Here is a 25,839-nt window from a genome sequence, read left to right on the forward strand (position 1 = left end):
GAGTATACAAATGATATTCTTATATGCTCATGTTTCTAGATAAAAGGTTTCTCGATTAAATTCTTTTAATTTCCCATTAAGGAGCAAAGAATGTTGCTAATTACTCTTAAGAAATTATACGCTCTCAATTCTGTTTCATAAATACATGAAAAAATTGTTGACTTTAGTGAAATGCTAAAAGCCAACTAATAAATGATGTAAGCAAAAAGGGTGCAGCACACCATGATACAAGTAACATGTGAGGATGGTGGAAGGTTTGGAGGCTGACAGAAAATGAAAGGCAAGATGTACTATCAGCAAGGGCCCATGTGAATGTTTTTAGTGTAGCATGGTCATAAAGACAAAAAGAAGGCTGATTTCCCCTTTAGTAGCTGTTTGTAGTGCTAGTAAGACAGAGGGGAAGAGAGAGACAGTTTTAGGAAGGAAGATTACAGGAAGTGAAGACAGTAAGAGCCAAGTTGGCATTTTTATTAAAAGGCCCATAGAATAAATACGGCTTGCCAGGTATAAAGTCTTTGTTCCCCTGAACTCTGTTGCTGTACTGAGAAAATAATCATGGAAAACAAATAATGAATTGGTTAGCTGTGTTCAAATAAAACTTTATTTACAAAATAGGTGGTCTAGGCCATAGTTTGCCAACATCCTGTTCTAGAGCAGGTGTTCCTCAAACTTCAATGTTTTGTACAAATCACAGGAGCATCTGGCTAAAAAACAGATGGTGATTTGATAGGTCTGGAGTCAATAATCTGCATTTCTAATAGGCTCTCAGATGTTACCTACTATTTGGTACCTGACCATATTTTGAGTAGGTTCCAGAGGATAAAGAAAGCAGAAGTATTTAGAAGATGGTCCTACAATCACTTGGTCCTTAAGCATCACATAAAAGAATTTTGATGGACATGTATATAATGTATTTACAGCAAAAACCAAGTAAATTTAAGTTTTGAAAGGAATTTCTTTGAAAAGAATTCATACAGATGGATTAATACTTCACCAGTAGATAAGTGAACTGTTCTTTTCAGAAGCCCAAATAAGAAATATTCATAAATCTTTAACAAAATCAAACCATTACCCCATTTACACTTTTAAATATTACCTTATTTCCTTGATAGTTAAATCTCATTCTTGTAACTCTTGAATTGCCACCAGAGCGGAAACAGGTTATTTGTTGAGAATGGCCCCATTCGAACATTCTGACACTTCCATCTTGAGCTCCTGTCAGATCTGCATTATGAGAGGGAAAAAAACTACAAATTTATTTCAGGAATCTTTGGCAAATTTATTTCAGGAATCTTTGGCAAATTTATTTTTTAATCCAATGTGAAAATATGGAAGAAATACCTAAGAAATGAGTCATAGTCGATTTAGATGAATTCACCTTTGTATGAAACTTCACTTGAATACTCTCAATCTTAAAAACAGATAATTACATAAGGTTCTTTCATCTAAGAACATATCCTTACACAAAACAACAGAAGCAATTGAATCAGATCTCTATAAACTATTTTCTTTTGAAATTATCTCAATTAAGTTTTAATAACATTTAGTAGATAATGTTCATGATAAAGAGTTAGAGTCTCAGGATTATTTAACTTTGTATGGTGACAGATAGTAACTGGACTTATGGTAATCATTTTTCAATGTATAAAAGTACTGAATCACTGTTGTAAACCCGAGACAAACACAATATTTCAAGTCAACTGTATTAAAAAGATGATCTCGGGATTACAAACATTCAATTCTTATCAGTCATACAAATAATGTTTAAATACCTGCATTTTTCTCTGACAAAATGATTGGAGAAGGTCTTGAAAGTCATGCTAAATAATCATTTCTAATAATTTTATTATGATTGATCTAATACTCAAATACAGTATCCATTTCACTAAGGAATATGAACAAACTAAATGTTATTACTTCTTTGCTTTATCATTTCCTGATTGTATGTTACTAGAATCTTACATAATCCCCCTGCTCTATTTTCTTCTTGTAAAAGGTATATGAAAGTGAAAGTGTTAGTTGCTCAGCTGAGTCCGACTCTTTGTGACCCCATGGACTGTAGCCCTCCACCCTCCTCTGTACATGGGGATTCTCCAGGTGAGAATACTGGAGTGGGTTGCTATTTCCTTCTCCAGGGGAACTTTCTAATCCAGGGATTGAACCCAGGTCTCCTGCATTGCAGGCAGATTCTTTACCATCTGAGCCACCAGGGAAGCCAAAAAGATATATAAGTCACCCCATAATGATATATATCATTAATGATATATAAGTTACTGTACAGTTCTGAGAAGTAAATGAGATAATTTATATAAATCATTCAGAAATATACCTAACATACAGGGCTAAACTGACATTAAGAATACGGTACAGAGGTAGTGAAAAATTATATTAATGTACATAAAGCATCTAGCACATTTCTAGTCATATATGAGTTAACTTTCCTTCCTTCCTTTCCAAGTACTTAAAATAAAGGAACTTCAACTGTTTTGGTATATTTTAACACTGGGCTGGGATGCAAGAGTGAGTACAATTTCTTGTGACTAGGAATGTTAGTAGTAGGGCCACCTGATGTGAAGAGCTGACTCACTGGAAAAGACCTTGATGCCGGGAAAGAATGAAGGCAGGAGGAGAAGGTGGTGCGGTGCGGGGGGCAACATAGGATGAGTCGGTTGGATGGCACCACGGACCCGATGGACCTGAGTTTGAACAAACTCTAGGAAATAGTGAAGGACAGGGAAACCTGGTGTGCTGCAGTTCATGTGATTGCAGAGTCGGACATGACTTAGTGACTGAACAACAACAACGAGGGATGTTAACTGTATTCCCCTCCCCCCTATAGTTTTGTCTAGCTTAATCACAAACATAAATTGGACTAGATGCATTAACAAAAATCACTGAATCAGTTCTAATGAGGTGGATGAAACTGGAGCCTATTATACAGAGTGAAGTAAGCCAGAAAGAAAAACACCAATACAGTATACTAACGCATATATATGGAATTTAGAAAGATGGTAACAATAACCCTGTATACAAGACAGCAAAAGAGACAATGATGTATATAACAGTCTTTTGGACTCTGTGGGAGAGAGAGAGGGTGGGATGATTTGGGAGAATGCCATTGAAACATGTATAATATCATATATGAAACGAGTCACCAGTCCAGGTTCGATGCACGATACTGGATGCTTGGGGCTGGTGCACTGGAATGACCCAGAGGGATGGTACAGGGAGGGAGGAGGGAGGAGGATTCAGGATGGGGAACATGTGTATACCTGTGGCGGATTCATGTTGATATATGGCAAAACCAATACAATATTGTAAAGTTAAAAAATAAAATAAAATTTAAAAAAACAACAAAAATCATTCAAATGTTTCTATTATTCATGGTTTTCATCTATTTGGAAAAATCCCTATTAGTAGCTTACATGAAAATGAAATACTCTCTTAAAACTTTATAAAGTTAAAAAAAAACCAAAAGGTTCCTATAACCAAGTTGTCTGAGTAAATATCCCTCCTTAGTAACTGGAGAGTGTTATGCTATATCAGTGTTGAAAGAGTTAAATGCAACCTTAAATTTTTTAACATACTCATTATTTTTTTTTAAGTGGAACTTTCTTTTTAAGACTTACCTTTCTATTTCAACTCATCAGATTAACTTCTATAAAATTTTCCTTAAGTCCAAAAGTATTGGTTTATAATGACTAAGATCTTTTAAAAATCTGTTCCAAGGAAGAAAGGAACTGTTTTGAGGTATCAGCAATTCAGTCAAATTTTTAAGAAAACCTATTTCAGGGCTTCCCTGGTGGTTCAATGGCAAAGAACTCACCTGCCAATGCAGGAGACATGGGTTCAATCTCTGGTTCGGGAAGATCCCACATGCCACAGAGTACCTTAGCCCGAGCACCACAACTACTGAGCCTGTGCTCTAGAGCGGGGGACCCACAACCACTGAGCCCATGCATCAAAACTACTGAAGTCCATGATCCCTAGAGCCTGTGTTCCACAACAAGAGAAACCACTGCAATTGGAAGCCATACACTGCAATGAAAAAAGCTCAAGCAGCAACAAGGACACAGCATGACAAAAAAAAAAAACTACAAAAAAATTTTAAAAATAAATAAAAAACTCATTTCAAAATTTTTCCAGTTCATGAAAGGAGCCCACTGTTGAACTAAATTACTATCTGTGAGACTTATTCATGATATGAAACAATATACTGTAAAAAATATGTCAGTGATTAGTTAGCATTTAATTTTTCAACTCTCTTATCTGTCAGTTACAGTAGTTCTCTGGAGAAAGTACTTATCCCAAGACAGAAGTTACATGATACTACCTAAGAACTATGAAAATAAGTCCATTAATTGTCTTTGAATCCAGTAATTATTTTATTTAAATCTATGGGCTTGAGGCAGAGCCTATTCATAAACTAGTCAATTGTCATCACACATGCTTTAGGGCTGAAATATAATGAAATCCCTTCAATATTTCAGGAAACTTCTAAACCCTACTGCAAAGAGTAAGGATAGGTTTTAAGCACTGCCAAATTTTCTTGCTGTGGGATTCATATTATCTACACTTTATATATAAAACACCTTTGACTCCTTCCTCTCTAAACAATCTCATGATTGTTTTTAGTTCATGCTTTACATTAGACTTGTGGATAGAAAACATATACTTCTAGCATTGAATAAATTCAACATAGTGAAAAATTGACTAAAGTTTTCAGTATTATTTTATATCTCTAGCATAAGTAACAGAAGCTACCTATTCATCTTTTATTAGACATCGGTATACAACTTTGATAACACATGCTTACAGCACTTGTGATCATTAAGTAAAAAAGAACTTTGGTTTTGTCATTTGTATTTTATCGGAATATTTCTCATAAAAAAGGTGGTACAATTTTTTATAGTTATTAAATTGGAGGGACATGAGTATCTTTTAATTAACATGCACTATTTTTACTGTTTTTTGTTACTGTGTGGTAGGACAACTTGATGAAGGGCACAACTTAAAAATCTTATTAAAAAAAACTTGAAATGTTCACATGCCAATATGAATACTGATTCCAACCCAACAGTTAATTTTAAAGTTGCCTCTATTATTATTTCTGCTTCAATACTTCCAATAATTCCCCATTAATTAAGTTCTTTGTTAAAGGAAGAAAAACTTTTGAGATTCCTAGGAAGATTAACTGAAAGTAAATATATCCTGCCTTAGAATGTATAACCATTTCCTATACTTACTATTAGTGTATCTGATAAAAGATAAACTGATAAATATTAAAAAAAAATACAAACTGATTATGATGAGGCTCTAAATGACCAAGATATGGTTCTGGTCTATATAATAAAAGATGAGAGTGATCCAAGTATTAAAACAATAATTGTCAGCTACAATTTAACACTATGAAGAGTACAGAATGCTCAAAAATAAAATGTGCTAAGAAATATGCAGCAAAAATGCTAAAAATTTACACATTAAGTTAGTCTTTATTAATTCAGGAAAATTACTTTCTCTATTTTTACTCAATTTTGAGGTGATTTTACTTGCTAGCAAACATTCTCAACAAAAAATTAAAAAAAAATGTTGACTACTTTTGATTGATACTAGAATTTTCCTTTAAATTCTTTACAATAATGGCTTATTATCAACTTACAGTAAGGAAGAGTTGGATGAGAAGTCATTCTTCTGACATTATTAATGGCTTTCTTAATCATCTGTTAACAAAGAAAAATCATTCTTTTACACTTTTAATAAAAAGTAGCATTAAAATTTTATACTGTGACAGGAAATTCAAGTAACATTTCTTTTTGTGTGATTCCATAACTATCATAATGGGTGCTAAAAATTCTAAATATGATAACAGAAATAAAATTTTTAACAGCTCAGCTAACATTTTAAGTGTACATACATTTTCTGCATCGTTGCCTAGGATCTAAGAACAAATTCACCTCAAGAATTTAGTCTTACCTCCTTTCTTGCCAATTCTTTTCTGATCCCATTAAATTTATTGGAATAATCCTGAATAGGATAAGGTTAAAAAGACAGGCAGAAGCATGTGAAAAAAAAAAAAAAAGGTAAACAGAAAACTGTATAAATTTTTAACTGATAGTTTGGAACTACTTATTCACCCATTTTAAAATTATGCTTTGAATGGTTTAAGTAGCCTGTCAAACAAGAGTAAACTAAGTACTTGAAATTAAAGGGATAATTTTAATTTACAGGATATATCCTACTTATAGACTGTAACTAAAGTTATAGATTATCCTAAGTTTGTAGCACCAGTCTCATGTACATTTTTTTGTTGTTATTGTTCTTTTGGATTTTAAATTGTTTAATTAGCCCAAAGCCATAAGTAAAGTGCGGATGTAATAGGGAGGGACAGAACTAGGTCAGCAGAATCAGGGAGGAACAGAAACACTGAAAGACATGTTTGGATACAGCTATACTCCAAAAGAGCAGAAATTGGTCCTAACTAGTATTCCTTTTCATTACTATGCATAATTTAATAAAATAATAGGACTAGAAAATATCTGATCAAATTCTCTACCCACAAAAACTGAAAGCCTGCTGAATGTTATTTCTGTTTAGTAAACATGTTTAAATCTCTAGTCTCAATTAAAAAAAACAGCCTAAAGATTCTTGATTTTTCTTTTAATTATTTTTTTTTCCCTAGTAAGAGTATCAAAGAAAGGAAAATCATGAATAAAAAATACAAAGAGTTAAGTTTCTGAAAGCATATGCAGACTAGTACAAGGGAAAGAAATCACTGATTATTTTAGAAGATCTATTTAAAAGGAACCACCTTATATTATTATTATGTGACTCAGACAGTAAAGCGTCTGTCTACAATGCAGGAGACCCGGGTTCGATTCCTGGGTCGGGAAGATCCCCTGGAGAAGGAAATGGCAATCCACTCCAGTACTATTGCCTGGAAAATCCCATGGACAGAGGAGCCTGGTAGGCTACAATCCATGGGGTCACAAAGAGTCGGACACGACTGAGCAACTTCACTTTCACTTTCACCTTATTATATTGGTGTCTTTTTCCTGAGGATGGAGTAGGGTAATCCCAATACTTATGTTTACAAACCACAATGACACCAACTAAAAAGATGTTTTAACATTTAAATAGGAAGAAAATTCAGTCCTAAGAGGAATGACAAAGGTAAATTTCCATATAAAAATGCTCTGGAGAATAAGCAAATATTTTCTGAGCATCGACTAAATGTTAAGCACACTCTACTTAGAGATCATCAGTGTGTATAAAGTAGGCATATAATAAACTCTCAAAGAGCTTACATTCAGAAGGGTATAAAAAAATACAACCAAATAATAATAAATAGATAATTTATAAATTGATAAAAGCTATAAAGATGATAAAATGGGATAATATGACGATCAAATGAGAAAATAGGATAACTGGGAGTAGAGGAGGGAGGAACAGATACCTTTGCTAGGGAAACAAGAGAAATTTCTGGGAATCTGAGTTGAGATCTGAATGGTAAACAGCAAATATTGTAAGTAGAGAACAAGGCAGAGGCTCTAAATCTGATGTGTTCAAGTGGTAGAAAGAAGGTCACTGCAACTAGAGAGAGCAAAGAGAATCCAGTGGGGAAAAAAGGGAGATGCTGCTGCAGAGGCTGGCTGAGTTTAAGACACACAGGACCTTAGGGGCCATGTGAAGGACTTGTTTTAAAGCAGTGCTGGGAAATCCTAGTTTTAAGCATGGGAGTGATAACCTGAATGATGTTTTAGAAAAGAGAAACTCTGCCTGCTGTGTAACAGACAGAGGGAGCAGTTGTAGAAGCAGAGATCAGAAAGAAAACTGTGACAGGAAGAATTGTATTATATTCTCTGAAAATAGAGCTGGAAAAAAATGCTTATTATTTCTTTTAATATATTTGTATATTCTAAGTTCTCCTTTAAAAGATTAGTTTTACAAGTGAATTTCAATGCATCTGTCCACTGGAAAAAATTAACTATTAATGACCAAGTCTTTTCTTTTGCATAATCACTAGACTGTTTTTCATATTCTTCAATTCAATACTTAAAACAGTTCTCCATGAAGTCAATGAGTGAAGAGGAATAGAGGGCTTTAACAGAAGCTCTACCACAAATTGGAGACAGTGACCTGAGTTAAATTCCTTGACCTTTCTTGATCTCAAGCTACATCTAAAGAACAGTTAAGTGGAGTAATGTAACAGCTACAACAGATATCTCAAACAATAATAAGGTTATATGATTGGTAAAGGAACTGCATTAAGTATGAAATATTATCAGGTATTATTAAAGATAATCAAGCTTTATTTAAAGAATTATCTTCACTAATCGGTAAAAAAAAATTGGGTGGGGGGGGCAAAGACAGAATTCTACAGGACTTAAGGAACTGTGGGAAAAAAAAAACACCTACCACCTAGCAAGTCACCGAAAAATTGCTGGTGCTGGGTTTCTTTGGTTCTGTGTATCGATTTCTATACTCATGTAGATACAGCTATGGATCACATCCTAGGTAATCAGGGCTCAAGAAAATCCTCCATTACTACAGAAAAATACTTTTTCAGTTCATCTGCATATTATATTTTGCTTAAGTTTTTAAAAAATTTGTATCATTTTTTTTCATGAAAAGAAGAATATATTTGTCTCAGGATCAACTAAGAGTTGTTAGTTGATAACCATTTAAAATTATTATCTAAGTTAGGAATTGGCAAATCTTTTTTGAAAAGAACTAGATAAATAAATGTTTGGTACTTTATGGGCATATAGTCTCTGTCTCAGATACTCAGTCTTACCATTGTAATGTGAAAGCATCCATAAACAAAATACTAAAAAAATGTGTGGCTATGTTCTAATAAAACTTTATTTATACACAATAAAATCTATATTTCATGTAATTTTCATGTGTCGCAAAATACCATATTTATTTTGATTTTTTTAATGGCTTAAAAATATACATTCTTAGCATGTTGACACAAAAACAGGTGGTAGGCAGGATCTGACCCACAGCATGTGGTTTGCTGAGGCCTAATTTGGAACAGTAAGTTTCAAATAATTATTATTTAAAATACAGCTCTTTGTATTTCCATTTATTTAAAATAATTTTTGTTATCAAATGAAAACCTATTATTCTTCAAATAAAAAAATCAGAATTTCCAAAAAGTATATGACTTACTACAAAAATTAAAATTTTTAAAAACATTTACATCATCCTTTATCTTATTAATTTAGAGGGGAAAAGCGGACATTTATACACAAACATTTTTAACTTTACATACCACAGATGCTCCTCTGCCAGTCTGTGTACTACCAAGCCATGGCATGTTAATTGGAGTACCAGGATTGCTATGTGTGTATGGGGTTGTACCTTGCACAGCTGTTAAATCATCACGAGCATGTATAACCAAGAAATCTTCTGATCTGCAAAGGAATGTCAGCCAGAATAAAACAACCCATCAGGTCTTCATTTCTTGTTATACCTGAAAGCTCTAACATATGACTTTGCATTTCTCTTTAAAATTAATTTTCTTCAGCTCAACTTCTAACTCACAGACAATAATTCCATGCATGAACATTTTCAGATCCCTTCTCTTATTCCCTCCCAACCCTCAACCCACTTTTTTAAAGTTCCAGCCATCCCACTTGTTTATTCTTTAGCATATCAACTTCCATTTTGCTTACAATCTAGGAATATTCCTTTAAAAAATAACTTGAAAGGTACAGTTCTGTGGATATCATCATTCATACTGCAATATCACCATTTAAAAACAAAGTAAAAGGGTACCCTTTGGTTTCCATTTCTACATCATCATCTACCCAAGTATAGATCTGTGTAGCCAGAATTCCAGAAACATCTAGTTCTTGAACATCATGGCTCGAAGCAATTGCTATGCAGTTTCTATTTGCCTGAAAAATAAATCATATAATAATTTTTAAATAAAAAAAGCATAATGTGTATATGGGCTACTTTTGAAAATGGAGACTACAAAACAGCCTCTAGAAATGATAACTTTAGGTATAGAATAAATATTATTTTCACAAATAAATATTTTAATAAACTTTGACTGAGATAACCATCAGGATGAGCTTGGAGATATGTTTATATTTTGAGAATTTCACAGCATTCAGCAGAAGGCCAGCTACAAATGGAAATGCAAGTGCCACTTCATTTCTTTAGCCAGTAGCACTCTCTCTCTAGTCTACTAGAATGGTACTATCTCCCTAAAATTTGCACAGTTCAGAAATGTGAAGTGAGATATTGAAAAATATAGGAGCCCTGGAAGGTAAACAAAGGTAAGGGAGATAAGAACTTCAAACTGAAGAAATAATGGTGGATTATTCAAATAGGATGGTATTGCTTTCTCCTAAAGCCTTTCAATCTTAGGCAATACAAACAGAATTTGGAAAGGGGTCTTGTGGCTCAGTTAGTAAAGAATCCGCCTGCAATGTGGGAGACGTGGGTTCAGTCCCTGGATGGGAAGATTCCCTGGAGAAGGGAAAAGCTACCCACTCCAGTATTCTGGCCTGGACAATTCTGTGGACTGTATAGTCCACGGGATTGCAAAGAGTCGGATACGACTGAGCAACTTTCACTTTTTCAGGGCTTCCCTGGTGGCTCAGAGGTTAAAGCGTCTGCCTGCAATGCAGGAGACCTGAGTTTGATCCCTGGGTTGGGAAAATTCCCTGGAGAAGGAAATGACAATCCACTCCAGTATTCTTGCCTGGAGAATCGCATGGACGGAGGAGCCTGGTGGGCCACAGTCCACGGGGTCGCAAAGAGTCGGACACGACTAAGCGACTTCACCCACTTCACTCACCAAGCAAAGGTGATGAAGTAAGTATTTCAGAAAAAAATCATCAGTGAAAAGTTGGTCAGATTAAATGATAAATAAATTTCAACATCTACAAATTTAAAATGTGTATCTTTAAAGAAAAAAAGGAAGATTATTGATAGCAAAGAGAAAACAGGACTAATATGTCAATTATGCAAAATTCTAATACAAACTGAGACTGAGAAAACAGACTGAAAAAACTGAGACTCCAGAGATACGTGGAAAAAAAGGAAATTAACTACACTGCTGGAAGGTAATTCTCCATGTGACTCTCTACTTCTGTGTGTCTTGTGAGTTAGTCAATGACTGTCTTTGTTTCACAGTATTATTATCAGGATGCCTATATAGCCATAGTCTCTCCCTCCAGATCAAAAGGCAGATATGCTTACTGTCCATTAGAAAAGATCTGGGTTTCCTGAACTCACTGTTCTCCACCTGTAAGGCAATACATTTTGTTTGGGTATCATCTAGCCCTCTTGCTGTCACTGGGAATTGCACCTTAGGGAACCAGAGCAAAAATGCTAAAGTTCTAGCTTTTGCTTTTGCTGTTAGTAATAAACTATACTTTGTCTCTGGTCCTGGAGTCTTGTGTCTTCTAATAGTATCCATTAAACTGTGAAAGCTAACTTGTTACACTGAATGCAGGGGAGTATCTCAGATCCTTCACAATGCTTGAAACAGATAATCCACAACTACACAAATAAGGAAAAGTTCAATGTTATCAGCATTTTTAATTACTGCAATTTAAAGCAAAAGATATTATTTCTTAGCTACAAATTCAGCAAAGATGTAAAAATTCAACAAAATAACTGGAGAAATAAAAACTAAACAAGTACACTCTTACAAAGTCAACAGAAGACTTTGTATTATTATTGTGAGGATGACTGTTCAACTAGTTATATCAATTCAAATAAGAGAAAAAAGCTAGTTTGTTTTATAACACAAAATATTAAAATCTTATTTTCTTCAGGATAAGGAAGGTACTATTTGTGTATAGATAATAACTTTATATTTGTATTTCACATGTATATATCCTAATATATAAATAGCACATCATAAGAACTGCCTGGCTAATTCCAAACTTGCCTGCTATGAACAGAACTAGTCATTAATCAGGAGTGTCGTATGAGGAAATGAGACAAGGAACCCAGGAAAAGATGAGGAAAGAATGACAAAGGAACTATCTAGATGAAATCAAAGACAAGACAGACAAGCATAGGACGATGAAGAACCAATTGATGAATGATTATTGAATGGGTAATGCCATAGGATATGATCTAAATAATATTTTAAAGTTATGAATACATGAAAAAGTGTGAGTGTGTGTGTGTGTGTGTATCTCCCTCTCTCTCTCTCTCTCTCTCTCTCTCTCTCTCGAAGGCAGGAGGAGAAGGGGACAACAGAGGATGAGATGGTTGGATGGCATCACCAACTCAATGGACCTGAGTTTGAGTAAATTCCGGGAGTTGGTGATGGACAGGGAGGCCTGGAGTGCTGCAGTCCATGGGGTCGCAAAGAGTCGGACATCACTGAGTGGCTGAACTGAACTGATATATATACACACACATATCTAGATATGTATATCCTTTAGGTTATTGGTAGTAAAAGGAAATGAGCAACTAGAAGTTTTTATACATTTTTTAGTAATGCAGTTAGGCGAGATAGGAGGGGAAAGGGCTAAGACAAATTTCAACCGTGGACCACTGTACCTAAGGCTACCTCTTCTGTAAGTAGCTTATAGACACCTCTATGGAGGATGCTGAGTAGAAGGGTAAGGGATACAAAGCAAACACTCTAGTTGGGCAGCTATTATAGCTAAAAGTTAAAGAGGAAGACTTTCTGTGAGTCACATTTAAGCTTAATTTTGATCTAAGAATCACATTCAACATATTCATATAAGAAAGACAGAAAACATTTTCTTTGGATTAATTGGATGTGTTGTATAAACTGTAAAGGCAGGGAACTTCCCTGGTGGTCCAGTGGTTAAGATGCCATGCTTCCACTGCAAGGGGGTGTGAGTTCGATCCCTAAACAGGGAACTAATATCCCACATGCCCCGCTGCATGGCAGAAAAATAAAAATAAAATACAATTATTCTCAAGGCAACTGCATATATAAATACTTGAGACTTCCCTCTGTTTAGTAATAAAGTATTTTATCTGCTATATATCCAAAGTCAAATAAATTATCAAGCAATATAATCATCTTATATAATAAAAAATTTACTCAGATTGCAATTTAGGGAGTAGAAAAATAGCTTTGAGAAAGGGAAACAATGCTAGTAAATAAACTGACAGAATAGGCGACATTCTCCAACTATGAACACTTAATTAAAGAAAAAAGTCGATGTACTTACTTTATTAACAGCAAAAGCAGTAATGATATCAGATTCTTTATGAATAATTCTTGCTTTACCTCCAGGATATCCCAAATCTGCTTCTATCTACATGGAGGGAAGAAAGATACAAAAATACAGCAATTTTAGTAATAGGAAAAAGAAATATGCCAGTCTTTCATTTAATACTTGCATAAATTAAGATGCTTTTTAGATAATTCAAATCCAAAGGTACTAATTTACATTCTAATTATTTCTGAAACAAAATTTGGTAAGAGGAAATGACATCTTTACAAATTTGCTTTTTCACATATAAAAACATAATTGATAAACAACTCCATTAACTGCTTATATTCTTAAGGTGCAATAATTTAAGACATTCTAATTATTAAAGTAAAATAAATTTACCATACTTCTTAAGTTTATAATCTTTTGATAATATTCTAAAAATATAAAAAAGCCAGAAGATAAATATTTTAGGTTTTGCAGACCAATAGAGTCATGTTGCATATTCATTTAAAAAACCTTTCAAAAATATAAAATCCATTCTTAGCTCATGATCTACAGAAGAACAAGAGGACACAGCCAGCTGAATATATTTTACAGACTCCGTATAAAATAACTTTCTAGTTATAAAATAAATGTGAAATCCTGAAAAGCATAATATTTTACCCAACTCAGTAATCATTTTAATAGCTGAATAGACCATAATCCAATATACGTTAGACAAGGGAAATGTATTTGACCTTTTGCTTATACCACAGAAGGCAAATACATCTTTCAACTTAGAAGAGAGTACTGTATAAAATTAAAATTTACTGAAATAATCAGAGGTAAAATGAAGAGGCAATTGTTAAGAGTTAGAGATGTTACTTAATGCACTATGATTCATTTTATTTTATACTCCCTAACCTTCAATTTTTAAAATAAATTATTATAAAATGTTTTATAACTCATCATGAAATACAAAAGTTATTAATTTGAAATTAGAAAACAAATTTACTTCCTGGAAAATTTAAATAAAATATCACCAATCCCCATCCACTGTTTGACCACAGAACTGAGTAGGGTTAGCAGTATTTTTAAAAATGGCAACTAAGATGACAGTTCATTTACAAAGTTGAAATAGACTTATAATTAAACCAAAATAACCATATGCAATCAAAACTCACAGTCACTGGATTGAAAAATGTCAAATATAATCTTAAATGAAACTTGCTAACAAATATTTTAAAAATTCACTGCTCATACAAACACTGGTTGATTCGAAGGTCAACTTCTTTTCTAAATAAAGTCTTACCTGTCTGAGGCCCATCATCTGTAACAATGTCTAAGTCAAATTTTGTAATCCCATGACTAAAATTCCAAATTAACCACCTATTTGCCTGGTATCTAAAGCACACTAAGTGTTTACTATTGGGTTTTTAAAGAAATTAGATATAAAGACAAATAGTATTTCCATGGAATAGAGCAATATGCTATTTGCTGGCAATGAATGGGTGGGTGGGTAGTGTCACCTGCAGAACAGTCTTCAAACTTTACTGTCATGGAGAGAAAAGCAAGAAGTTCAAAAAAAGCTTCTTTGGTAAGGAAATATATTCCTGTCCTCTCACTATCTAGATTTATCAAAACACTGTTTCTCAATAGTGTGGTCCCAAGATGACCTGCATGAGAATCACCTAAAGGGGGTGGAGTGGAATAGGAGGAATGGTGTTTAGCATTAAGAGTTTATGCATATTTAATTTTGAGAACAATAACAAGTTGTAGGAGATGAGTTTGGAGAAGTAGCAGGTTTGGTTTGTACAGAGCCTTAAAAGCCATAATAAAGAATCCAGATTTCATCTTTCAAGTTAGAAAAATACTGGAAGGTTTTGGTAATTCTGGATGTTGTAGGGCAAAGCACAAAGGGTGAGAGACTGGCAGCCAGGAAATGAGTTAAGAGGCTACCACAATAGCTCAAGTGAGAGGTAGTGGTGGATTTGATTAGGGCAGTAGAACAGTGGTAGTGATTAGAAATGAGATAAATTTTGTCAATGGGCTGAAACTGCAGTATGAATATTAGAGGAAGCAAGGATGACTCCCCGTTTACAGATCTGTCTCAATAAAGGATACCGGATGAAAGCAAAGGAAAGAGTGGGTTTAGGCTGGAATTAGGGGAAGACAGAAAATTCTGTGTTTTGACATTCAGGGGGAGGTAACTATTAGGTTATATATGCAGGTCTGGAATTCATGAAATGAGTAGGAATAATTAGGCAGTAATTCCTAATTATTCCTACTCATTAAATATTAGGAATAATTAAGATTATCAGCCAATGGATGATATTTAAGCTATCAGATAAACCAAAGAGAAAGTAAAGATAGGAAGAGAAAAGGTTAGAGAAGTCAGTCCTGGAGTATTCCACATTTCAATGGTATGAAAAAAAAAGATTGGTCATTTCAGGACTGGGAAATAGCACTGGGAAAGAGAAATACTGACAGTGAATAAACTGAAAGAACAGGAAACATTCTCGAACCAAGGGTTTCAAAAAAGTAGCTGAGATTAACACTATCAAAGGATACTAAAAAGTTGAATTTTATAAAGACAGAAAATTGACTACTGTAATCAGTTTAGTCACACACTAGGACAATCACAATGGAGCGGGCTAAAGATAATACCTAACTAGGTTAGAGGAACATGTGACATTTGGTAAATAGGGAAGGAAGTCCATTGGGGAATGTTCACAGGGGCATTCAACTGAGTTGACAATGTTTCATTTCTGAAACTGGGTAGTTCCTACATGGTTTCTGCAATATTACTCTTTAAGTTTCATTCTTGAATGACTTTATAGGCAACTCTACAAATGAATTTTCCTAGATAAAGGTTTAGAGAAATAAGGTGATAGACTCAAAGATAGATTTTTTTTTGGTTTTCATATTAAAGACAATAAAATATATTTACTTACATTGAGAATAACTTAGGTAAAAATTTATCATGACAGTGAGATGAGGAATAAATACCGAAGCAAAGTTCTTGGCGAGGTAAGAGCAGATAGGATCAGTGCACAAGTGGAAGATCTGGCTTTGGATAAAACAGCATCAGATCATCTATTGTGAGAGAAGGCAGAACAAAATATCTGCATATAGAACAGAAGTGAGATCGGGTGATGGGACAATATGGTGGGCTAAATCTCTGCTGACTGTACTTATTTTGATAGCAAAATGAAGTCATCCATGGAAAGTAGTAAAGAAATATTGGAAAGCTGAGATAAAAGGGAAAAAATGTAGGGAGAACGAAAAGAAAATGAAGAAAAAATTATGATGGTGTGATAGTTTAATTTGAGATTTGTGACTATAAATTTTAAACAAGGCAAGTCCCCATGGTTTGTGTTTTTACTTCATCCATGTTCAGCTACTTGGGTGCAGACATAGAGTTGGTAGAGAGCTAGGTTTAAACAGGTTTGGGAATTTTGAAGGCAAGTACAGTGTAGAGAGAAGAGGGCAAAAAGGTTGAGGAGGCTTGCAAGGGATTAATCATAATGAGAGAGCTTCCCTGGCGGCTCAGATGGTGAGGGCTCATGGAATCTAAGCTGGGGAAGAAAGGAAGGAAGTGGGGACATGATGTGAAGTGAAGAGAAGTTGCTCAGTCGTATCCAACTCTTTGTGACCCCATGGACTGTAGCCCACCAGGCTCCTCGGTCCGTGGGATTTTCCAGGCATGAATACTGGAGTGGGTTGCCATTTCCTTCTCCAGAGGATCTTCCCGACCCAGGGATCGAACCCAGGTCTCCTACATTGTAGGCAGACGCTTTACCATCCAAGCTACTAGGGACATGATACTGGCAAATAAAAATACTGAACTCGCATGTGCTACAAACATTAAAAGTCATACAACATAAAATCAGAGTAAAAAAAAATCACAATGAATATGGTCTTAAAGGTCTTCTTAATATAAGGTTTCAAGTCATGCTTATAAAATGTGATTGGGCTGGATATATGAGGGTGAAATCCAAATATTAATGCTAAAAGAGATTTTTATGAGATTATGTAGATAAAAAAACTAACCACAGAATTACCATATGATCCAGCAATTCCACTTCTCAGTATACACACAAAGAAATGAAAGCAGAGACTGGAAGAGATATTTGCATTCCAATGCTCACAGGAACACATGTATACCTGTGGCAGATCATGTTGATATATGGCAAAACCAATACAATATTGTAAAGTTAAAAAATAAAATTAAATTAAAAAAAAAAAAAAGATGGGATACAACCCAAATGCTCATTAACAGATGAATAGATGAACAGAATACATTATATATACACAATAGGATATTATTAATCTTGAAAAGAAACAAAATTCTGGTACATGCTATGACATGGATGAACCTTGAAGATGTTACACTAAATGAAATAAGCCAGTCACAAAAGGACAAATATTGTATGATTCCAAGTATGATGGGTACTGAGGGAAATAAAATTCATAGAGTGAAAGGTAACTGCCTGGGGCTGCAGCACTGTTTAACAGGAAAAGAGCTTCATTTTAGGAAAATGAAGAAGTTCTGGGAATGGATGTCATGATGGTTGCACTACCATATTAATGTACTTAATGTCACTGAACTGTATACTGAAAACAAAATGATAAATTTTATATACATATTTTATCATAATTCTTTTAAAAGACATTTTATGCAGAAACTGATCTGAATTGTATTTGGGTTCCACAAGGCTTTCTTTAGGAATTGGAAAAGAAGGGAAAAGTTCTAACAGACTAAATCCAGGACTCTACTGCTATTTCAATTAAAGCAGCAGCATGTTTAAAACTATCAACTCTCATTTTACAAGTCGAAGCCTTAGTAAATGAGGCTTCAAGTGTGGAATGAGCTCAGTGTCACACAACACATCTATGGAAAGGTCTCATTAGTGGTTTTCAGTTACTACGACCTGCAATATAATGAAGTACACCTGTATGCCCAGGTGTACTTCAGCACGACCCTAATGATTTACTAAAACAAACATGAAGATGAGCTCTAAAAAATATCAAAGGCATAACAGAAGGAAATGGGAAGCAACTGGATGAATATAAAATTACATCAATACTCAAAGAATTAGGGAATATGAATATTAAGAAATAATTTTGTTTTCAAGATTATAGCAGAGAAATGAGAGATAATATCACCATATTCTACTGTGTATTAAAAAGATAAGGGAAAACTATTAACAACTTTAACCAATAAATTTGATAACTGAAGGGAAGCAGAAAAATTTTTTTAAAGGTATGGACTAAGAAAGTTCACTTAAGAAGAAACAGATAGCTTGTACTACCCTGTATCTGTTAAAAAATAAGAAGCTGGAGATTTAAAAACTCCAGGCCCAGATAATTTCTCTGGTGAATTCCATCAAACACACAGTTAACAATATTCTTTGCCTGGTAATCATTAAAACCACCTGGGAGTTGTTTTATGATTGTACAAATTCTCATCCTTTCTGCTCTTGTTCTCAAGTACTTTGAGTACTTACTATGCATAAGGCAATGTGCTGTATGCTACTGGTACTAGTAAAATAAATGCTGTGTGTATGTTAGTTACACAGTAGTGTTCAATTCTTTGCGACCCCATGGACTGCAGCCCACCAGGCTCTTCTGTCCATGGAATTCTGCAGGCAAGAATACTGGAGTGGAATATTGCCATTTCCTTCTCCAGGGGATCTTTCCAACCCAGGGATTGAACCTGGGTCTCCTGTATTGCAGGCAGATTCTTTACCATCTGAGCCAAAATAAAAGCTACATAATATTATTTGATATATTTTAAGTAATTACAATCACAGAAGAGAATTTTAACTTCAAAAATGATACTTGCAGAAACAGAACAATACTACTATAATTCTATAATACCTACTATAATTATGTTTTATTAAGAACTTTAGTTTTATTTACTCATAAAAATTTGTAGCCAAAACAGGATACATTCAACTCTGTTTAAAATTGCATTCTCTTAAAAACAAAACAGAAATATTTTTTAATGATTACAATATTTAACTTGTTAAAAAAAAAGTAATTTGAGGTAATTAATTACTTTAAAAAGTAATGCAGCAATTTAACTGCATTGGAAACAAAGTCCAATCCAGAACTAAATGCAAACACTTTGTTTTTCCCGTTAAAGAATGCAATTTCTAATTTCAGTTGAATGACATTTTGTACCTTATTGATGTTTGGCTCCTCCATCATAGAATTTTTGATGGTTTCACAGTTGTCCTCTAATGACTTCATCAAAAAAGAATAACCATATGACAAAGAGTAAAGATGAGATGTAACATGTAAAATACTGGGGATATTTCTTTTTATTTTTAACCAAATTTACTAGAAAACAATACTGAACTATTTTTTAAAATTTCATATATTTTAAACGAAGTATGTGTGGAGAGGCATGATTGGGGGTTAGAGAAAACTTAATCCCTCAGAACTCATTAACAATCACTGCAAATTTTATTCTATTTCCTAAGAAATTTTTACTCACTTCACTCATTTGAAATGTTGACATTTAAGCAAGATTAAGTCCAGAGTACTTTACACTACAAATTTCAGAGCTACGAGTGCCAGAGTATTATCAAATGAAAATTAAAGTCAAACTGTTCTCTTACACACTATTAAGTCTTATCTCCATTATGATATCTCATTCCTCAAGGAAAATCTCCTGATTAGAAACTTTGATTTCAAGATTTCTAACTCCTTCTCTTGACTTAGCCAGAAATAGTCAATAAAATGCTTGGAGCCACATATTCTTTTTAAAAGAGGATATTAGCACTTGTTAAAGACAGAGATGGTTCACGACCTTTAGTTCTTAGAAAATGAAACAAAACAAAAAAAGAAACTGAGGATTAAGATGACAGCTGTCAAGCATTTTTGGGGGGTTGGGACTGATTAGGATATAGTCTATTTGCAGCTATCTATATTTGTATTTTACTTTTAAATAAGTACAGTGAAGGACTTCTATTTTAAAGATGTAGGTGCCAGCAAACTATATTACATAGGAAAAGAAAAGATCTGAGGATACACCAGAACTTTAATGTCAGATGAAGAAAATTTCATTCCAAAAATGTATAGGAATAAAGAAACAGCAGCACTCTCAAAATACTCTCCAACATCTACTGTAAATATAGGGCCTGTCATGTATCTATTTTCTAACCATCTGAAAAGTCACAGAGACTTGGGCTCAACTATTAAGTAATTAGCCTCCAATTAAAATAAATAAATTTATATTTTAAAAAATCATCATTTTATAAAACAGAGAGATGGAAGGTAATTTTGAAAATACTACAAAAAGCCAGTCAACTTTCCAGTAAAGATTAAGTAATTTTGTACCAACTCTATAAAGTTAATATTTTATTTAATTCCATTTAATCTGTTTTACTAGGTAAAATTTTTCTTTTCATATTTCCTTCATGAAAATGTCACTGTTTAGAATAAGACAACAAAGCAGTAACAATAAATTTCTCATAACTGCCATTAATCATGCTGGGTTTTAAATAAGTTAAGTCTGCTAGTCAAATACTGAAAAGTGTATTATATTTATTTTGGAGATTAAAAAAACTAAAATCAGAGAAAATATTTAGCTAAATGATAACTAAAATGTTTTATAGTCTAGCATCCATATTCATGATTTTTATTAAAATAATTACAATACAAAAATAACTAAAATTTTCTTAAGATATTATGAAACTCCTAAAAAAACTAAGAATAAAACAGCAGATGAGTTTAACAGGTATATCTATACTCATTTATCCATTACCATTCCTTATGCATTCTGGCTTAGTTATGCTCTATTCCCTTAATGATTCTATTTCCTGATTCAACTAGACAATCTAGTAGTAAACTAGTTTTTTGTTTTGTTTGAGAATGATTTCATTTCCCAAATGCACTAAATATATCAGCAGTGGAGAAATATTTTTATTTTCACAACTATATTTATCAAATACGGCAATGGGTTTTAAAAAAAATTTTGTACTTGAAATTACTATGCTCAATTTGCATGTTCATATTACAAGGTGCATCAAAGAAATTAAAGTAGTAATAACAAGCATAGTAAAACATGCTTTTTATTCAGAATGCAGCAGCGCTTTGTATATCATTATTAGAAGGCTTTAACTTGCAACATATTATTTTAGTCAAAGGTACTTTAAAATAAGAAACATTACCTCACCAGTAAACACATTCTAATTACTCTGACACTCTTACATAGCACAATTTTCAATTTTATTTATCCAAAGGTTTTCTTCAACTGTTTTAAAATAATACATATATTAAATATTTAAGATATGTCTCACCAAAGGTTAAAAAGAAGTACGTTAACTTGTACTATATTTAACTGTATCTATTTTTTGACTAGATACTTATCAAAAGTCTTCTAAGTTAGCAAGAATACCATGTATTTTGTTTCCTGACTTGGCTAATTCAAATATATTTACATAATCAGGCAAATAGTAAATAGTAACACATGTAGTTGCCTCTAACAAATTAGTTCTTAAACTGACAGACAAGACATAAGTAATTTTTCTTATCCAATAAGGTTAGATGTCATCTTGCTTTTTGCTAACTTGTCTTTAAGAAGCCATTCTATTTCCTTATCTTTCTAACTGAAATCTCTTCCTTTTTTCCTCCCACTTCAAAAACTGAAAAGCCTGCTTTCAGATTAGTTCAGAGCTTCTCAAAGTGTGATCCACAAACCAGCCACCAGTCTTGAACTCTCTGTTACTGATACATGAGAAAATAAGGAATTAACTACATCACTAAACCCACTGCTTAATTTATACAATACTTCTTGATAGCAAAATTATTTCAAAGAAAGAAGCAATATGTTAATTTATATTCCAGTACAAGTCCCCCATATCAAACTGGACTTATGAGTAGCACTGAACTAAATGAGAAAAATAATCTGTATTATGATAACATTAAGGTACAATCAACCAATTACAGTATAATTATAAACTGAGATTATAAAACTGTACTAAGTATCAATACAATAAAAATAAAATGTACATATTTGATATGTTTTCAGTATAAAAACCTAGTTTCAATGAAACTTCTAAGATAAACTTTATCACATGAAAAGGATGGGAAATTCCCCCTTTGTCTCAAATGGTAGTCATGACAACTCAAAATCAGGAAACAAGATACAGAATTCTAAGTTAAACAGTATCTTTTTGGGGAAAAAAAGCCCCAACTACATCTGAATTAGTTACTTCAGTTAGGAAAATATCAACTGTCTCTATGTATTAACATACATGTTTATGACATAAAAAAATGAATTTTTATAAAAGTCTGTAAAATACAAATCTTTATAGTTAAAAATACAAGGCATTAATAACAAAATAGCAAACAAGTTTTAATTTATACAGACCTCATTTAGACATCTTTTCTTTGTGAATATATTTCTGATAAAGGTTTCTTGAATTTCTTCCTGCTTCACCAAGTACTGCCAAAGTCTCTTCACAGACAGTGCCAAATGGTGTTTAGATCTACAGAGAGGCAATATATTTCACTATACACTTCAGAGACTTCTGATTAACCTGATTACATTTCCTTGGTGCTGTATCAATGATTATAATAATAAGTTATCTAGAATCAGACCACATCATCTAGGGTAGTAATCAGTAATACTTTTCTTAAAAGAAGAGACAGTAAATATTTCAGGCTTTGTAGGCCATATGTTCTCTCCTACAACCACGTAACTTCACCACTGAAGTGGGAAAGCATCCACAGTTAATACTAAAATGAAAGGGTGTGGATATAAACCATAAACCTTTATTGACAACACAGAAGGAGGTGTGGATTTGGCCCCATGGTTTGCAGTTTGCTGACCTTTAACCTAAGAATATAAGATCTAACAAAAGAGGTATGCGTCCTAGAAGAGATCCAGAAACAAAGCCACTAAAAGTGTTGTCTGTGAACGCGTACTAGCCCATGAACTCTGTTACTGATGAGCAATGAGGGAAGAGCCTGTGAAAGAATGGGAATCAACTATATCACTGAGCCACGAAGTACACTGTTTCTTCAGTTAACATTTTCTGTAGTAATTTTCTTAAGGAAGCAAGCACTGAACTGATTTATCTTTTGGTACAAATGCTTTATTTCTTCATGTACAGTAAAACAGTTTGCTAAAAAACTATTCCAAATAGCTCTGCTCCGAAGTAGGTGTTAGGGAATGCTGGCCAACAGTTCAAATCCAGCCTACCTTTCATATTCAAAAATAAAGTTTATTGACTGTATTATATTTAGAATAGATAAGCAACAAGGACCCATTGTATAGCACAGGGAACTTGGCTCAATATTCTGTAATAACCTAAATGAGAGAACAATTTTACAAAGAATGGATACTTGTATGGGTATAAGTGAATTACATCTATAACAGATCATTGTTAATCAATTATACTCCTATATAAAACTTAAAAAAATTCATTGGATCACAGATATGCCCATTCACTTATTGTTTATGGTTGCTTTCACTCTCCAATGACAGGGTTGAACAGCTCCAACAAGGACTGTAGGGCCAGCAAAGCCTAAAATATTTACTATATAAACCTTTGTCACAAATGTTTGCTAACATCCAGACTATAATATGCATTACACAAAGACACAGATGTGAGCCCAGAACAGAAATTAAATGTAAGAAGTACTAAAACATTTTCTTCTTGAAATACCACTAACATTCTGACTTAGTAAAACTCAAAATAGTATCCATATGAAAACCTACTTGAAAGGAGTGTTTGTAGGTTCCAGCAAAGCTTTGTGGCGGAGAATTGCAGGACCTGCAGAAACACTCTCTTCAGAGGTATGACTTGCAATGAAATTTTGAGGTGGTCCCCCGTGGATTTCAAGTCGTCGGAGAAGAACTTGTTCCCAGCACTGAAGAGTTTTTAGAACAGCATGGCAAAGTGGTGAACTAACTGGAAGCTCTAAAAAGAGAAAATTGACCCACATTTATCTTCTGTAATAAAATGCTATATTCAATCTTACAAACGACTGAAATAAGATATACACATTTTGGCAGAGGAGACGTGAAAGCGAGGTGAGCACAGAAATCCAGAGGACTGAAAAGAAGGATGCTGTAAATCTGTATGGCATTTCAACATAATTAGTGGCCTAGGATAACAGAAAAAGGGCAATCTAGGTCAAAATTACATCATACCTTTACTACTAGAACTTGAAATAACATTTGTGACTTGTGATTTAAATAACTGCTATAGGAATTACTGCATCTGACTTTAATTTCATATGAAAAAAAATGTACCTGAATATTATAAAAATATGTCTGGACGGAAAATCACTTACTTTAAATCTTTGTATCAGCCCAATTTCTGCACAGCATATAACTTACACTTCTTTTGAGAATTAACACAATACACAAGGTAAAAAAAAAAATTTAAATAATACTACAAAACTCAACACTTCACATTTTACATTTCCATACTTCTAAATCCTGATCCTACTTTCAATCTTTAGCTATTTTTTTACCTTCAAAAATCTAAATAGTATGCTTACTGCAAATTCTTGAGTTTTTTCAAGTTTAGAAGTGATCTACTGATTTAACTACTATGGAATATGAGAATAAACTTCCTTTCTCTCCATCAATCCAATATAGTCCATAATAATTTCTGGTTAAATTAGTATTTTAGCATCTACCTTGTTTTATATATATATATACACACACACACACACATACATATAAAAATGCGGATCACAGCTAAACTACTTGGTACAGTAATAGTACCCCTTTCTTTCCTATACAACCTTTTCATCCATCGGAGTTAATAATTACTACATTTTTGCTTTTGTTTAGTCTCCTGTGTGTCTACAACTAGGAAATACCCAACTCTTTGACTAGAGCTATAAACACAGTCTTGGTGCAGTTAATCACATCAGCTGCACATTCCCTGCTTTCTTGGATCCTGTCTTTCTAACAGCAACTAATAATATGATAGACTCATTTATAGATGGTTGCTTTGGTTAAAAGAACCCAATCTTCTACCAGCAGGAAGTTACTAAACTTTTTCTCCACTATTTGAAAAAAATACAAAACAGTAAATCAAAAGCAATGGCAATATTAGTTCATGTTAAGCTATGTATTACCTGCAAGATCATGACCTGCAAAAGGATAGAAAGTCTTCAAATTGCTGAGCACCAGCTGTACCATTGCCAAACGCATCAATGACCAACTATAAATAAAGCAATAGATTTGTTAAAAATTTACTTAGGGATTTAGAAGACTGCACTACTCTTTGTCCCAATAACTCACTACTAGGAATCTACCCTGAAGATATACCTCCACAAAAACAAAACAATATACACATGCAGTTACTCATGTCAGCATTATCTGCAATAGCAAAAGAGTATAAACAACAAATTATCCATCAGGAGAGTAATGACTGAATAACTAGCTTTGAATCATGGAATATTTTAGGGTAGCCATAAAAAAAGAACAAAAAAGGATCTATGAATGTTAATATGAAGTGAACTTTAGCATGTATTAATAAATAAAAAGCAAGCTATAAACATTACATTTAATATGGTACCTACTACCTTCTGTGTAAGAAAGCAGCAGAAATAAGATTTTACATACACAGAGAGACACACACAAGCTAATTTTTGAAAACAGAAGGATAAACCAGAAACTCATAAGAATGAGTATCTGTAAACAGCA

At 33.4% G+C, this 25,839-nt stretch overlaps 1 protein-coding gene across 6 annotated transcripts in view; it reads right to left on the reverse strand.

Annotated features, from left to right (window-relative positions):
- Positions 1-25,839, reverse strand: part of DMXL1 (Dmx like 1) — a 133,100-nt gene that overhangs the window by 21,921 nt on the left and 85,340 nt on the right. For 3 of the 6 annotated variants that reach the window (XM_070374101.1, XM_014476728.2, XM_070374106.1), the window contains 9 exons: positions 25,269-25,354; positions 23,893-24,094; positions 22,540-22,657; positions 19,344-19,406; positions 13,188-13,274; positions 9,784-9,905; positions 9,278-9,419; positions 5,660-5,720; positions 1,097-1,224 (listed from right to left, as the gene is read on the reverse strand). In XM_070374101.1, coding sequence (XP_070230202.1) covers positions 1,097-1,224; positions 5,660-5,720; positions 9,278-9,419; positions 9,784-9,905; positions 13,188-13,274; positions 19,344-19,406; positions 22,540-22,657; positions 23,893-24,094; positions 25,269-25,354 — 1,009 coding nt within the window. The remainder of the gene's footprint in view (positions 1-1,096; positions 1,225-5,659; positions 5,721-9,277; positions 9,420-9,783; positions 9,906-13,187; positions 13,275-19,343; positions 19,407-22,539; positions 22,658-23,892; positions 24,095-25,268; positions 25,355-25,839) is intronic. The other 3 variants (XM_070374102.1, XM_070374105.1, XM_070374103.1) reach the window with 2 other exon arrangements.

The sequence above is a fragment of the Bos mutus genome, chromosome 7, assembly GCF_027580195.1.
Source record: "Bos mutus isolate GX-2022 chromosome 7, NWIPB_WYAK_1.1, whole genome shotgun sequence".
Lineage (NCBI taxonomy): Eukaryota > Metazoa > Chordata > Mammalia > Artiodactyla > Bovidae > Bos > Bos mutus.